The following is a 17252-nucleotide window of genomic DNA, read 5'->3' on the forward strand; positions in this document are numbered from 1 at the left end:
TTCTGACCAACCATAGCCATGAGTTTGTCCTACATTATGCAAGCACAAACGCCCGATCGTGCAGCCGCGCATGGGAGGCAATAGGTGTAGGGTGGCATTGGGTAAAGGGGCGCACCTGTTAAGAGCAAGGGTCCGTGCTCTATAATTAGAGTTACGTTTACAGTGGGCGGAGCTTACTGGGTCGACGCGCAGCGACGTCAACGCGCATAAGACGTCGGGGGGAGGGGCAAACTGTTGGGGAACACAACGGTGGGGGGGAGAGGCATGACTTGTCTCAGATTCAAATGAAAACAGAAAGAACTTGTAACGATAAGAACGATACAGAAGAGACAACTCGCTTGTAACATATTCATCGCAATGTTTTATTTCATAAAATACCTTTGGAAACATGTTTCCTGCCATCAATTCACAATGCTTTGCATGCATATGTGAACACCTTCGTCTAAAATTAAGAGAAAACGGGACGGCGTACAGTTTTTCACAGGAAAAGTGACAAAATACGCCCGAACTTCATGATTTAACTCAACACAAACCTTGCAATCTTCCGGAATTTCAGGTTTGTGCACTGCGTCGGTATCTTTTGTGACCTTCACAAAATGCTATTTAAAGCCGGTTATGCATCAAATATTTTCCCTTCAAACAGGAAAACCAGCCATTCTGGTTCTTCAATGTAATACATTTTTTGTATTTATAGTGTGTCCATATTTCCACCTACAGAAGCCAATGTAGACAAATTACCGTCAGTGAGCCGTTTCAAAATATCGAACTGCATTCTCTCTCCGTGAAATACTTGTACCCAAACCATGCCTCAATACACAGAATCTTCCAATGGGCAAAATTCCCTTTATTTAAAATGCAAAAGGAGACTAGAAACGGTACAACTCAAACGTGGACCATCTCAAAATAACAAGTGTGCAAGGCGCCCTCTAGATTAAAAAAAAATTGGATTTTTATGACATAAGTTCATGAAACAAGTCGTCTTGAAGCTAGAGGATTGTTTCATGGTTCATGCTAGAATCTGGGCAAAATATTGGAATCCAAAATATAAATTTCGTGAGACATTTTGTATCTTGAGAAATGACATTAATATTGGCCAAGACGGCCATTTCACAATAGTGTGCCACCAAGAGTTTTCAATGCGTTTGGAAAGGGTCGACAAATTTCGCGCGTTATGATTGGCCAATGTATTGCAAACTCTTGGTGACGCACTATTGTGAATCGCCCGTATTCAAAATATATAGAAAAAATGACAGTTTTTCTAACCATTGACGTCAACAGAGGGCACTACGAACAATGACTGGATACTTCCTTCATGGGCAATTTCATCACGCCCTCATCCGTGGAAATGTTTTTATTTTTATTGTCAGGGCTACGTCGCATTGTTGTGACAAAAAGAGAAATGTGCACTATTTGCTTTAATTTATTTTTAAAAATGTCAAATGTTTATGATCCCTATGGGGCAGCGCGGACATCCAGGATTCTCGCAAAATGACAGGTACTGCGCCGGTGGAAACAGCGACCTTGGCGACGTACGCACGCACCAACCGGTCCGATCCGAGGATCGGGTTATACAATCTTTCCTTGATCTGTACGTCCGCGCCGCGCGCTCGTTGCAGTTGTTTTCATCGGCGCGGTGTGGTTGCTACCCGTATTTTTGCGATGTCCACGCTGCCCCACTAATTAGCATTCGAACCCAGTACTGTTAACGAAATTACACTAAAGGTATGAGGAAAAGAACAGAGCAGAGGCGTCGAAGTAGGAACGAAAAAGTGGCAAAAATCTTCCATCAATTAAAACAAAATCATCTCTTGTGGTTGTTAACCTAAGATTACATAAGCATTGCTAGAGTGCACAAGTAAAATACACTAAAGTTTGAAATTTCCATAAAAAATATACACTCACATTCCATTTACAATGTATTTCACTCTTTGCATATCGGTACCAATTTCAATTGGTTTTTGTCTATTAAGAATATTCCTTTTGTGGCAACAGACATTCTGGTTCAAAATCCTTGTTTGCTTCTCTTCTAAAAGCACTGTTAAAACATCACAGCTGATTGGTTACACTGTCGCCATGTGATCCTGACTACTGTTCTTATTAGTGGACAAAATGTCTGCACAATCTAAAGCTTTGGAACAGGCAATACGATTGGCTTCTCTGAAAGTGTCAAAAAAGGTAGATTCTAATTGGTTTTAAAAACAGGCCATCATCATCACATCATTAGAGAAAACTGCAAAATTGAGAAGGAAGCTCATTCCGGATAGATCCATATGGTTCATTTCAAAATCCAACGTACGAAACAAAATTTAGAAATGCTTCAAAATTTTAAAATCGTACAGACTGAACTCTTTAATTTGCCAAAAAAACTAATTGTATTTTAAAAAATACTTTACAATATAAAACATACTAAAGTATCTATACAATGCCCGTGGGTTGTTCACATACAATGGTTGTCCATTACAAGCGAAAAGAACATTGATCACCTGACAATTCTCATTCGTAATTTTGTCCTACATCTTGTCGATATTTCAAATAAATTTTTGTTACAGACCTTTTTCCTGTGATGTCACAATCGTGCTGCACCACGATCTGTTGTGATGGTAATGAGTGGATAGTGTTGAGATGGTAATCTACTTATTCAAGATAAATTAGTCAAGCATGCAGCATTCACATTTGCGTTTGTCCGTGGTTGAAGCTGCCCATAACAATATATGCGATGACCGTGGCCACGGTGGCCCACACGTGGTGGTATTGTTTACGTTTAGCGCAAACCAGTCATGTGGGTGGAAAAGATCTACACACATGCGCCACTACCACAAGAAGGAAATGATGAAGAGTTGACAGGGACTTCATTTAAGTTACATTTGCTGCAGCTGGTGCTTTCCTGACCAATAACAAACTCACTGAGATTTTGACCAACTTAGGGAAGATATTGGCATCATTCTGCAACCTTTACATGGAAGAGATGTTTTGTCTCCAGAAAGAACGGTGGAAGGATTGACTCCTGGCGCCCGTGTCTCGTCGATTCAAACATCTAGAAAGCTCTACAAAGAGTCTAACTCTCCTCCGATTATATCACTACCTCTGTCATAAAACTTTGGCATACATTTGGCAAAGATTGGAGCTTCCATTTAAAAAAAAAAAGATATGGGGGAATCCATCAAATCTCACTCCATTTTCCTTTCAAAATTGTAACTTAAAAAAGATCATCATCTTTACACTAATGGTAACTTTTATACAAAAGTCTAATGGTCTTCCTATTTTTTCTTGGGCAATATTTGAGGATGACTCTGTTCAGTGCTAAGGCTTTGCTGACTAAATACAAATTTACCAGCAATTTCAGGGCACACCCCACACAGGGGGAGCACAGCCCTATTAAGTCTTATAAAAAAAATGTAATGTCATTAACAACTTGCTATGTACAAGGAAAATGCTTAGATTTTAATATGGCACTTTATGAGAGGGGAGCTCCACATATATACAGTTGAGATTAAATTAATCCTGTTCTTTTTAAATACCAGTCATTTATCTGTTAGCAGAGTGGTAACATGTTGGGGGTGCCCCTCATATTTACAAACGGAACTTGAAATATTCCAGTTCAATGCAAAGAGCCAAGTTATAGCCAGCAGAGAACATTTGAACCATCTTGGCAAGGGAGGCAACTTGACTTTTTCTCTCTCAGAGAATGTCAACTCTGACCTGTGAACGCTGACACCATCAGCTGTTGTATCAAAGGTTTTCTCCTGAGAGGTGTTATTTTGGGGACTGATTTAGATCACCATTTCATTGGAGAGGATTGTGGGTCGAAGGTTTTCTTGCTGTTTCCGCCGTAGGCTGCGTCGGATTCCATCTGCTCGTCGGTAAGGCTCATTTTTCAGATCTGCGAATGAAACAGTGAAAAAATCCTCATTACTTAGACCTGGCATGTCTCGCACCAGGCGTTAATAAAAACAGAAAACATGAAAATTGACATGCACGCATCGATGGTCTTGGGTTCAACCCAGCACGTGGTATCTATGTCCTTGTGAGCCAAGAACTTCATTCCAATTAAGCAAAATGGCTACAGCAGGGTAGCCATGACGGCAGCATACTCATAATAAATGTGCGATCATTCAGCTCAGTGCAATCCTACTGTACTCACCAAGGAGTTACAGTGTACAGGAATGATTTCTATGCACGGTTATCAGGGGTAATAAAAGGGTGGACCCTTGAGGGTATGTATATACCTTCAAAGCATCCTTACACTCCTTCAAAGTAAAGAAAAGAATCAAAGAATACAGAAGCCTTCGTTCAGCAATTTTAAAAAACGCTGTCCGTACCTGAGATAATATTTTCGATGGCTCCGTCGGAGGCTTCTCGCCTCTTGTCCTGATGGTTCCTGTGCTTCTTCTGTAGCTCAAGCACCATGGCGTCCTGCCGGGAAGAACCAAAAAAAATCCCAGATGAGACGCAACCAAAGTGATTCAAGCTGAGTTGACAGTGGCATTGTTACTCAGTAACTCTCAGCACCTCAGAGGCAGTTTGAGCAAGAACCGTTTGTCAACTATTTTGCCCGGTACCCAGGATGTTTTGTGCACAGGTTACCAGGGAAAATTAACCACAGGTTAACAATTGGTCATCAATGGAACTTGCCGATATATGTTTCAAAGCGACCTTTTACACAGTGCACAAGATCACTGGCCTGACATCAAATTGCTAGAGCATACTTCTTGTAGTGAAAACCACTTTACCTCACCATAAGAATCCTCTCAAAATATGTGGTTATAATGATGCAGTTGCTGACAATGCTGGTTTTCAGACATACACTCCCATATATGAAGGGGTAGGAACAAACAGCGCCCTCTATTGGCAAGGCACATACCTGATTGATCTTGTTCTGATCTTTGTGTTTGCGTGCCTTCTGAGCAGCCGCAATGTTTGCTGCAGTCTCTAGGGCCGCTTCCTGCATTACAGGGAAAAATAGAAAACCTTCTCTGAATACAATGTACATGAAATGTCCTATAAAAAGGACAACTGCAGAGTATTTTTTCAGAAACTCACGCAAAAAATTTAACCAAGTACGCTACACCAGAAATAAAACCAAAACATTTAAACACAGTTTTCCTGTTCTGCGGGAAGGGTCAGGCGGACGGAAACATTACCTTCTGTTTTCTTCGCTGTTCATTGTCAGCTTCAGCTTTCTGAAATTAAACCACCAAAGCATAAAAATTAATCATCAACATCCAACAGAATGTGGCATATATTCTTCAACCCCTTGACAACGGGAATTTCTTCCTGCAAGCCGACTCCAAGAATTCCAGCCTCGCTTGGCCACAAAGGCCACCTGCCAAACCGCAAATTCTCGGTTTGTGGCCCTGCATGCTCTGCGCGCTTTGAATTACACGGTGAAAAGGCTGATTGTTTGGTGGCATGCGGCTCTACTCACCCTTCCACATTCCCGTTGCCTCTTTTCAAAGTGGGGACTATTGTGAAGCTGGTGATTATGATGCAAAATCAATCTTTTCATTTCTGGGCTACGCACAAGGACCAATTACCATATATACAAGAGCCAGGGTCTGCCTTCTTTCACCGTGTTCGCTCGAGCGTGGGCCGAGAATAATCGCTGAAAAGCGGGCTGAGGATCTCAATTTTTACGACGGCTCTACCCGCGTCCTGCGCAAAGGGGTTAATGCTTGCTGCAAAGCTCCCATACCGTTTACAAATGCATACTTTATGCCCACATTCACTGTTCTTTTCAACAACGGCAATTCACTGATGAAGAAATGATGAGCTACCTTGTAAGAGTTGACAAAGCGGTGGAAGAGGGCAAAGAACGTGCTGGGTGGGCACATCTTGGGGTTCTCGCCATAGTAACCAACAGCATCATTGTACGCTTCCTAGCAACAAGAACAGGGCAGCAGATGCAAAGAACCAATCAAGAAGTTTCATATTAAAACCAGCATATTTCATTTCCTTCATTACAAATCAATTTTTTACGGGGTCAGCGACAACTTCATGGGCAACTTTCATAAATTTGGCTATTATAGTCAGATTTAATTCATAACCCACTCGTGGAAGTTGGATTCACTCAAATTGCAAATTTTGGTGACTTGAAAGAAGTGTCTGTGCTTATTACCTGGGCTTTCTTCATGTCACTGTCAACTTTTTTGACCTTGTCTTCATTGGACAGGAGGAAATCTCTCAAGATAGAGTTCTCGTGCTGCTGGGCAAACTCCCTCTTGCAAAGCTGGATTCCTGCCGTCAAATGCCTGATGTCTAACGTCAGGTTCTCTATAGAAACTGGAGATGGTTCAACAAAGACATTTATTCATTAACTTCTATCCGGCATCATGTATTGTCAAGAAATAAAAAGACAGCCCAAAAATGTCCAATAGGCCTGAGTCAATTCAAATAATTCACTATTTGAATAGTCGACCTTCAATTTGATCGAATATCTGAGTATTCAGTTGCAGGGACCGGCAGATTGTTGATGAACTAACCATATACAAAATCAGTTGTGATGATACACTTAACTGTACATTATGATCAATACAATAGCTTCTCACATCTAGGAGTATTTCCAGCCATGATATAGCAAGATTAAAGAGATGAACAAGACTTCTTGCCCTGTTGAAAATTTCTATTTCTTTTAAATTGTTTGATGAATAATTTACTTTTTAAATCATTGTAAGATTTCCGACGCTTTTCATTTGAATCTGCTTCAAACAAGCCTCCACAGTGCATTTAAAACAAAAGAAAATTTGTCCATCCTTTCATGACCTTTGTATTTGAATATTCAAATTCAAAAAAATAATATTCGAATATTCAACAATCGATCGAATATTCGGCACATCCCTTATGTCCAATGAGATTTGAGCCACAAAATAAACCGGTCAACAATTAACTGAAATTAGAAAAACTCACAAATACAGGAACAAAAACCCTCAAAATATGCTCTCACCTGCAGATGCCTTTTCGACGTATTGAAGATCAGAGCAGAAATCGGCTGCACCGGGAAACTTGCGTTGCACTGTCTCCACAATGTAGTGCAGCAGCGTCATGGACCGGTCTGTCGACTTGGTGTCCAGTAACTAAAACAAAAAAGAAAGCAAATAATACAAATATGGGTGTCAAGAAAAAAGCACACAACGAGAAAGCCAATGAGGAAGAAACGGACAGAAAATTTCCATAAAGCAAAATGCATACACACGAGGAAAAACATGAAATTCATAATGATACAGGAAAGGCTAAAAAGCCCATAGCAAGGAATACGCATAGATGCATATCTGAAAATATCAGGATAAAATAGCTTGCTCATGGACACGAGCTGGCTAGTAGTTTTTTCTTACCGTGTCCAGACTCTGCAACTTGAAGCCGTATGCTGCCCCTCTCTTGGCACTGTTCAAGTAATTCCCAAAGGCCAGGACGATCTCCAAGATCTTCTTGAGACGAGCCGAGGTCTTGATGGTGAGAGATGCTGATGTAATGGCATTCAATTGCTAAAATAAAAATATTAAGAAAGCTCAGTAAATTTTTGTGGAATTCCTCGTACATTTTATAATCTTTTTTAACCTTCAGAAATCACAAGTTGTAAATAAACAGGCTTCGATGAGAAAATTATTTTCCACTGATTTAAAAGCAGACAAAACTTTCCACTCGATTATACTGAAAGATTTTAATATAAACCAGTCTTTGATTGGATTCTTTCCTCTACAAGATCAGCTCCACAACCATGCACCAGGAATTTTTTCACGTGAAACGAGTCTCAGATTTGAGATGTAAAGTATCGTGTCACATCTACCACCCACCGGCTTGATCGCCTTGATTGTGTCGGCAAAGTTACCCATGAAGCTCATGACGGACAAACGGTCTGCCAGTCTCTCCACTTTGGACAACTATTGGGACCAAAAAAAAAGAGCAAGTCTTGAAAGTCTACCGAAGAAGACAAAATGAACAATTGGAGGATATCTAAAGATTTAAAAGTCACAGCTGTGTGGAAAACTAGTCACAAATAAAACGGGTTTTGAATAGTAATCTGCTTCAGCTTGGAACTGATTGTTTTTGTTCTGTCAACTTACGCTGATCATGAGTCTGTCTTCTTCTGTCAGTTGCTCGATGGGTTTCTTATCTTTCTCGTACTGTTTGAAGGCTTTCACTTCCTGCTCGTTGGGTACAAATCGTTGCAGCTGCTCCACCGTGTCCAGTTCCAACAGGCTCAGATCCATCCTGGAGAAGATTAAAAAAGTTTCCAATAACTGTCCCACACAAAGATTGTTCAAGTCAAAAATTTTCTCCTCCAACCATTTCCAGGAGATAGTTTGCTTTATGCTGGAAAAAAAAATGGGTCAGGTCAGCACTGGTGACCCACAACTGGAAGTCAAAGCTGCCAGAACCTAAACATGCGTTGTGTTCTTAGGCAAGGTACTTTATCCCAATTTGCCTCTTTCCACACCAGCCACAGCAGCCAGGTAGAAAATAAACTTCGAACAAATTTCTGTACTTCATAGCTCCTTGAAATTGATCCGAGTGCACTAAGGATTCAAGCATTTGCTTCGAAAAATTCAACCTACATGCCACACTAGCATTCGATCTAGAGGGAATAGAAACACGTCCAATTTATTTCTGCACCGAAAACACAATGGGACAGAGTTTGGAACATTTGTTTTTGAGGGGGGTCCTGTGAGATGCCAGGCAAAAAAAAAAAGCAGCCTTACCTTCTGATTGCCTCTGTGATTTGCTTGGCCGACAGCTCGATCTTCCGCCGCATGATGGAGATGTTCTGCAGCCGGTTGGCGTCCAGCAGCGACTGCTGCTTCTTCTTGGAGGGGGACTTTTTGGGCCCATCCTTGGCCGTAAAGTTGCCCGTGGACTGGTTCTGGGTCTTAAACATCTCCTCAAAGTTCTCAAAGTTGATGTCCTGCAGGGAAAGGGGTGGCGGAAAAGCATTAAAGGATTGAAATACCTGTCCAACGGAATAAGGAACTCTCCTGACAGGGGTATTGTGAAATGAGGAATGAGTCATTGTCTCTCGCCCACCTTCATGACTTTGGTGTCGTCAAGTTCGCTGAACACGGTGCCACCGATTTGATTGGGCATGAAGGGACTCCAGTTGAGGAGGGGCAGACGGTATTTGGTATGGATCTTGCCTTTTATGGTCACAGCTGTATATCCAAAAGGCAAAATCATTAAAAAAAGTGTATGGACACAAAGAAACTTATGTATTGATTAAGCAAACAAATGAAATCACTTGACTGACATCAAATCATTCAAATCAACCCAATAAACTGAATCACTAGATTCAAAATGACACAAATCAAATCTAAATTCTCAAATCTTCAATCATTTTCAAATCAATTCAACTTAGAATAAACTGACTCCAATTTAAACTGCAATGCAAAAGTTCAACTTAGCAAGGCCATATAAATGGACTTGAAAAGTCAAACCCGAATATTGCCCAACCAAACTGCACAAAGCATATCACTGGAATAAACTGAAAAATACCAATGGAATCAGGTTAGATCAGAGCCAATTCGAATGGACAGCAAGTGCAAAAATACATGGAACTTTCAGACAGAAACACCACTGATATTAAGGGTCATCCAATGACAAACTACATAGCAGTCTGAAGCGTCCACTTACATCCATCTGGGGCTGCTCCAAGGATACCGCCAGGGAGAGGGGGAGGTCCCGGCGGGGGAGGGGGTGGAGGTCCACCACCAAATGATGGGGGTGGGGGAGGGGGCGGGGGAGTTGCACGGGGAGGGGGGGGGGGGGGGGGTGGGGGCGGTGGAGGTACTGCAGAAGAAAAATGAGAAAAAAGGGCTGTTATTGCTTGCTCGGTCTTTAAGATTTCTACATGTGTCTCCAATTGGTGTGAATTATCACCCTCTCTTTTAAAGTTCTTGCTGATTGAGAAATTACTTTCGAAGCTTTGATCTATTTATCATTTAGAAATGCAGGTACAGACATACGCTACCTTAAGGGAGAAGTGTCTTATTTCCACATTATATGCTTCATTTTCAAGACCTGAACTTCGCTCCACCACACTAAAATTGAGCCAATCCATAAGTCACCTCTGCCTATTCAAAGTCACGTTCCTCAATTTTAAAGAAAATATTTGGTATATTATCTACTGTCTGCATCTACTTACAGTCATCTGGGGGTGGGGGGAATCCTCCACCAGGTCCGGAGCCTCCTCCACCACCAGGTCCGCCACCGCCAGGTCCGCCACCGCCAGGTCCGCCACCGCCTGGGCCACCAGGTCCTCCAGGACCACCACCACCGGGGCCAAAGCCCCCTGGGCCACCGCCCCCAGCTCCACCCCCTCCACCACTCCCTGGTCCTCGGGCAACTGAATTTCGTTTTAACGTCTCGATCGCGACATCGGCCTCCTTCTTCTGGACCTTAATGTGATAGTTCAACAGAAACAAAAACATTGATCTTTCCTGGAGGAAGACTACCGAAAATCTTACTACAAATCTTCCCGAAGCCTTAGAAATCCACCACTGTTCATGAACACATTTCTCATACATTAACCTACATGAAACCTAACCCAAACTTTCAAAGGGGTATTAAGCCCCAGTGTAAATGAATGAATAGAGTCTGGGCTCTACCTTCCTCGATCCTACAAAACCCTGTAACATCTCCAGATGGCTTGTGGAAGATTCAAGAGACTGAGCAGTGTTCAGACTGCACCCAAGACTTGATACAAAAAACCCTGCTCAAGGAACTGCGTGGATCTCACTGGTCCGACGACCTTACCCTGAGGGTGTCCAGGTCTTTGGTAGCTGAGGCTAGTTCCAACTGAAGCTCTGCTATTCTAGCAAGAGATGCATCTTCCACCTGTCGCAACTGCTCGTTTGTCTACAGAGACAGAAAACAAAAAAATGTTTAATGTTAAAAAAAACCACGGAAAAATTTTTTAAAAGGCTCGCTAGACATCATTTCTAAGCAGATATCCCTAAATGCATGACAGGTTTTCGTAACAGGTATTTTTAAAAAAGTACTAACTAGAAGCCAAGAAACTTAGTCTCAAAGGTAAATACTAAAAGTAAGGGAACCTTATATGTTGGATATTAGCCTTACTTGATAGAGGTTCTCTTCCAAATGTCCGACTCTCTCAAGTGCCAGGTTCTTGGTGTCTGAGTCTTCCATTAACTGGCCAACGTCAAACATGTTGTCCAAGTAGGCCTGGATCTGCGTGTGGAGGCGGTCGCTCTCTGTGTTCTTCAGTTTCTGTGAATTGCAGAAGGCACGAGGTTAGACACAAGAAATGTGGCTCAACTTAGTATGATATGAGATAAGCTCAGTTGAAACAGAGCTAAGAGTCAAGCTAGGATTGGATATAGGATAAAGGTTAGGGACTCAAAAACTAGGGACTTGGTATCAGTTTTGAGACAGAGGTTGAGGGACTGCATCAGAATTACAACTTAACTTGTTATTAGACTTCAGATAAAAGTTAGGTGCTGAAGCAGAACTAAGACTCAACTTGGGATGAAATGTGGGATAAAACTTAAGGGTTGAACAAGAACTAGGACTTGACTTGGGATGAAATGTGGGATAAAACTTAAGGGTTGAACAAGAACTAGGACTTGACTTGGGATGAAATGTGGGATAAAACTTAAGGGTTGAACAAGAACTAAGACTGGACTTGGGATGAAATGTGGGATAAAACTTAAGGGTTGAACAAGAACTAGGACTTGACTTGGCATCAGGCAGGAAATCCAATCCAACTGATCATTAGAACTAGTACTAGGACCAGTGCACAACAATTATGTGGCTTTTTTTAGTTCATACCTCAACTGGGAACCAGGTGTGTGTTATACAGTAACTTTGGACACAAAAGTAGCAAGGGCAGATTAAGGGTGGCTAAAAGGACCCCTTCCCTCCCCCAAAAAACAAAATGAGAGGTAGGTGATTTTTTCCTCTCGTTCCATTTCTTCCCACAAGTGTGCAAAAAGCCACCAAAGTAGCCTTACACGGAAAATTTCCAAATTTTGGGGTTCCCCAAACAAATCCCCCACCCCTCCAAAAAATTGGGCTGCGGCTCTGCCCTTGGAAAGCAGAAACTACAAGAACCTTCTCACCTCCAAGTATTTGTCCAGTCCTAACTTGGTGAACTCAAACTGTAGATACGCTCGGAAGTTCATGTCCTCCACTGAGTGTACAACTATGTTAATGAACTGCATGCATGCAACCTATCCAAAGAGAAAAGTACACACTGAAATCTTACTAGACGACAGAAAAGTTCCCAACTTGGTTCGGCAGGAATGTGAGAGTAACTTGCCTTTCTTGGGTGCAAAGTCGACAGCAACAACAAACTTCAATAATCGCCTTTAATATCTCCATTTTGAGAAATGATTGGCAAGTTTTATTTATAATCTTTTTCAAATACAATCTGAAATAGATGTGATATATTATGAAATGTCTCTCAGAAGGCTTGCAATGTGCAATTGAGATGATTTTTCAGTGGCTCAAAATTTGTTCCAAGGATTCCTTTGCTAAGAGCTTAACTAACATTTTACTGTTTACGACTCAGAGAAAACCTTTTAATGCTCGATGTCCTTTCTACGCATAAGATTTTAAAGGCGGGCAATTGCATGTATAAGTGGGGTTGAAAAAACAATGGGAAATTGTGAGGTTTTGTCACCCAAACTTACCATGAAGTCTATATTTGTGTCTTCATATTTCTGGAAGTACTGAAACAGATTCTCAAACCTATACCTCTCGCCGCACTCCTGGAAGGAACGACAAAGGAAAACTACCAAGTCTATGGAGAGATCTTGATGCTCAACAGTCACCTCTTTGTTTTGGGGTAGGTGTGCAACCAATTAATTTGGTCTGGATTTTTCTTGGCTCATCAGATCAAGCTAGGCTTAACATTTCTCTACACTGTTTATCTGATCGAGTGAGTAATATGTCGCTGCCAAAGTCAGAAATTTTTCGATGGGGAAAAAAAAAATGGATGGAAGTTCCAACGTACGAACCCCTGGTCTGTCCTGTTTATTTTGACAGCTTGAATGATTCAATCCTATGACAAATATTTCATTTTCCATTCTGATATGAATATAAACTCTCTGGCCAGCATTGCTTATCGTAGCCTTAATCCCAATAAAACCTTCAAATTAATTTTCTCTCCTTGGACTGTCATAATATTGAAGTCGGCTGGTCTTGCGGTCATCACTCACCAACTTGAAGTTGTCGAAGGCATGGAGGATTATCTCATGTCCTCCCTTGACCAGGCAGACGGCCGCAAGGAGCTCCAAGACCAAGGCTTTGGTTCTGGGGTTGGATAAAGAAGATTGTTGTCTAGAATGTGATTGAGGCCCGGTTCTCATGTGTTTGTAAGTGCACAAGTGTTAGCAATGCACACCTGTTCCTCATGCAGTTAAGAAACTTGGTGAAAATACTACTTTTCTTGTACTGTGAATAATATCTTAGACCAGATATTTGTTGGTTTCCTTGACTGGTCCTCTTTCTTCTGCTACGGGTAAAACTTATTCCCAAATGCCCTCTGAACCTGTTTTTCAGCGAGGGGAAAACGTGGCATGGACCCAGGCAAGTCAAGACGTCTCCACTACCTACGTTGTGTGGACATCTTATGTTCTCAGTTCAACACAAGAAATAACACGCTTGTCCACATATAGCGGTGCACATTTAGGAGGGCCTTTTGTCAGAAAATTTTGTCATTTTCTGATTGGGTATATTTCAGAAAACTTTTTTTCTTACCTTGGGCTCTTGTGATTGAGGCTGAGTGCTATTGCATTGATACATTCGTTGTGGTTTATCACAAGATTGAAGCCGTACTGTAAAATAAGAGGGTGAAGATGCGTTGTTTGTAGTAGACAGAAGGTTCTGGGATCCATGACAGGGGAAACACGAGGGATGTTGCATGGCAAAGGGAGGTGAGGGTTGGTTTGTTTTTCTGTCTGTTTACCTGAAAGTTCATGATTGCCCTGCAGCACATGATGCAGACGTGGACATCGTCCCGCGTGATGGCCAGGTGGTTGGGTGACCCACCAGGCTTGGAACCGCGCCGGGTGCTTCGCACGCTGCGCGACGAGACGGTCTTGGGGAGGGTCTCCTGCTGCTCCTCAAACCTGAGAAGTCAAGAAACAACATGTCATAGGAACGGGTAGCACTGGAGACTTTCAAGTCCATTTAAAAGTCTGCCATGTGTGAATGCGCAAGTCCAGCCACTGTTAGGCAGGGAGCTAACAACAAAGAAATGCCCCTGTAAAAGACTTGTGATTTGACTAGAGACTGGTAACGGACTTTGTACAACTACAGTGCTTCTTGCCTTGACAGACTGTTGCTAGGCACCCTGCAGCTACCTAGGTGGTTGAGCATTTGAGATATCTACACTACTGAGCCAGAGGTCAGGGGTCACAACCTACGAGAGTCCCTCCAAAGACTTATTCTCCACAGACTGATGAAACTGCTAACATTTGAACACAAATAATGTGTGTGTACTGTATCAATATCAACATTGTACACTTATCATATAATATACATGTATTGTAAACATAAATATTGTTTATAACTGGAGATGCATTTTCTGTGACTTCATCCCTTTCAAAGCGCAGCAGTTTTCAGAAACTCTGCAATGGAGAAACAAGGTTTGCATGACAAGCATGGCGGTAGTCTACCACAGTCAAAATCTGGAGCAATCCAAAAGATGAAGTCATTCAGTGTCACAAACACGGCCTGTAATCATTAAGTCTGGTTCCTTATGCAAACACAGAAGTCATGTTCTTAAATACACGCTCTCAATGTCACTCAGTAAACATCCGCTTCCCTCTAAACAAACACGCTGGTTCCGCTCAGCAGTGACATCATGCAGGAAACTACATCAGTTCTTCGACTGCTTGCGAATATATTTATATTAAATACAGTAAAAAGATAATCGATGACTCGCGGTGTCGTGTTGCTGGTATATTTATATTCACATTAAAATATACATTCAACTTCAAATTAAATCAGGTCATGTTCCCCTTTTCACTTTTGTTTTCAAAAAGTATCACTTACAGAACTTCCCTAAGTGAAAGAACTTTTACTTTATTATCTTCTGGGTTGAAACAAATGCGAGTGGACAGATTTGGCTGAACTTTCACTCTGTATTTTTGGTCTTCGGGTTTAAGTCAATTTAGTTTCAGACAGCAGGGGAGGGGAATGTTTCTGGAATTTCCCGGAGCAAAAATCAGGTCATAATAATTTGGAAGTGAAGGTTACTGCAGCCTGGTGGAAATGGCGGCACACTGTGCCATTGGGCAATTTAGAATTTTAGAAAGGCACAACGTGTAGTTCTTCTCAGAGCTGCGGAGTACCAACCAAACCACATAACAATTAATTAAATTTGTATTTGTATTAAATTTGCGCTGTCTACATACCAACGATTGAATGCGCATTACAAAGAAAGACGAGTACAACAAAAATTACTTCAGAAAGCAAGATTTGAAAATGTGTCAAGACAACAGCAAAGACTTCATCAAACACTGAAACATAAAAATTATAATTACATAAGAACGAGCTAAAGACAGATCCCAACTTAAAAGCTTCAGAATATAACTGAAACAATTTTACTGGGGCTATGACATACACAATACTGCACATGCCTTGTGCACAATTTTCCTTGGAAGTCTCCAAGGTTTGTGCATTGTACTAGTCCAAATGAAGAGCCACCAACGTAGGGCAGGATAGCTCAGTTGGTAGAGCACCAGTACGGTGTTCTGGAGGCCGCAGGTTCAAATCCCGCTCCAGTCAATTTCTTTGTTCATCTTCATAATCATTTGTAACGAATCACATGATCACATAGGTGGGTCATACTCAACACAACATTGAGCTGTCACCGAATCCACCACAGATCAAATCATAAGTTCTGCGAACAATGACAAAGGAATGCCTTCAAAGTTCACTGCGTTCGTACATGTAGGTTCTTGTCTAAATCTTTTCTGCACTCGGTCTCCATTACAGCGACCATCAATGCGTGACACGTCTCTATCTGTGAACTACTCACGTCATTGCTTTGTTGAGCCACTGCAGATACTCAACCAAAACATCCAGGCCGTTATTCTCGTCATTCAAAAACTCTCGTACCCATCTGTAGTTTGGAATAAAAATATTGTTGCTAAATGCTGCAATGAAATTAACCATACCAGAAGTGGAGACACAAAAATGGGTTGGGCGGGGTAGGGTTGGGCGGGGTAGGGTTGGGCGGGGTAGGGTTGGGCGGGGCCAGGTTGGAGGGGATGGGGCTAGGTGGAGCCAGCTGAGGATGGGCAGGGACTAGGGTGGGGAAACAAAGGTGGCAAAGCCATTAGGTGACCAGGGAGGCAAATAAACATAGGGGTAGGGTTGCGGAGACAGGGGCAGGGCTATTTCGGATGGGCATGGGTGCGGTCAAAGTCGTCACGAGGTGGGGTTGTAGGGCCATACTCACTGTATACTGTTCGTTCGTAGTGAAATTTCCAAATCTCTCAAGTTCTGTGTCGATGTGTCGAATATTTTCTTTCTTTGGCGCTGAAAGCAGATACATGAAACATGATTTTGTTAATTTTGTCAGCAAGTCTGAGAACCAAGACCTAAGGTAAACTAGAAGAAATATCAAGAACTATTTTGGAGAATTTCTACTATTAAAAAGCAAAAGACTTGGATCAATTGGTCTCACCTTTGATGTGTTTCCTGGTTCCATCACCCTTTTGATTCGCAGGATGTAAGTGTGGGGCGGATCTTTTGCAGACACTTTCTCCTGCAACAAAATATTTGAAAATAAAATGTCCATGGCCAACCAAAACAACCATTGCTGCCTTTCTAAGTTTCTTGCCTGATCACATTTGATGAAGAGACACTAACTGCGACGTGACAGAACAGTCTCTGAGAGAAGACAGTAATAGAGAGAACAGGATGGACAGACAGGCAAACAGTAGCACCCTCAACTGGTCATTCACAATACTGAACAGATCCCTGAACAAAGACACTGACACAGGGACACAGACGGCCAAACAAACAGCAATCATTTTTTAAATCGATCTGTTGTAAAACCGAGCTGACTGATAAGAAGACAAAACACATGAAGAAACGGACAAACAGCCTACAAGATGCTTCTCATCCTCAGTTGGTCATTCACAATAATAAAGGAACACTGAACAAAGACAGTGACGCAAAGACACAGACAGGCAAACAAACAGCCCAAGAGATGGCACTGATGTCGTACAAAACTAAACCGACAGAGGGAAGACACTAGTACGTGGAGAAATGGACAGACAGACAAACAA

At 41.9% G+C, this 17252-nt stretch overlaps 1 protein-coding gene across 4 annotated transcripts in view; it reads right to left on the bottom strand.

The window, feature by feature from the left end:
• Positions 1 to 338: 338 nt before the first annotated feature.
• The window catches only part of LOC110974625 (formin-like protein 2), a 60437-nt gene continuing 43523 nt past the window's right edge, over positions 339 to 17252 (bottom strand). For all 4 annotated transcript variants that reach the window (XM_087148095.1, XM_087148093.1, XM_087148092.1 and 1 more), the window contains 24 exons: positions 16646 to 16726; positions 16418 to 16497; positions 15995 to 16078; positions 13916 to 14078; positions 13708 to 13784; positions 13167 to 13260; positions 12639 to 12716; positions 12066 to 12176; positions 11065 to 11214; positions 10741 to 10842; positions 10130 to 10382; positions 9619 to 9774; positions 9016 to 9140; positions 8694 to 8896; positions 8058 to 8205; positions 7788 to 7874; positions 7329 to 7478; positions 6941 to 7070; positions 6116 to 6279; positions 5775 to 5876; positions 5142 to 5180; positions 4862 to 4942; positions 4320 to 4413; positions 339 to 3880 (listed from right to left, as the gene is read on the bottom strand). In XM_087148095.1, the coding sequence (XP_087004221.1) occupies positions 3771 to 3880; positions 4320 to 4413; positions 4862 to 4942; positions 5142 to 5180; positions 5775 to 5876; positions 6116 to 6279; positions 6941 to 7070; positions 7329 to 7478; positions 7788 to 7874; positions 8058 to 8205; positions 8694 to 8896; positions 9016 to 9140; positions 9619 to 9774; positions 10130 to 10382; positions 10741 to 10842; positions 11065 to 11214; positions 12066 to 12176; positions 12639 to 12716; positions 13167 to 13260; positions 13708 to 13784; positions 13916 to 14078; positions 15995 to 16078; positions 16418 to 16497; positions 16646 to 16726 (2862 nt within the window). In that variant the 3' untranslated portion in view covers positions 339 to 3770. The remainder of the gene's footprint in view (positions 3881 to 4319; positions 4414 to 4861; positions 4943 to 5141; positions 5181 to 5774; positions 5877 to 6115; positions 6280 to 6940; positions 7071 to 7328; positions 7479 to 7787; positions 7875 to 8057; positions 8206 to 8693; positions 8897 to 9015; positions 9141 to 9618; positions 9775 to 10129; positions 10383 to 10740; positions 10843 to 11064; positions 11215 to 12065; positions 12177 to 12638; positions 12717 to 13166; positions 13261 to 13707; positions 13785 to 13915; positions 14079 to 15994; positions 16079 to 16417; positions 16498 to 16645; positions 16727 to 17252) is intronic.

Source organism: Acanthaster planci, linkage group LG17 (genome assembly GCF_054643075.1).
Source record: "Acanthaster planci isolate LZ-2023a linkage group LG17, COTS_SCS, whole genome shotgun sequence".
Lineage (NCBI taxonomy): Eukaryota > Metazoa > Echinodermata > Asteroidea > Valvatida > Acanthasteridae > Acanthaster > Acanthaster planci.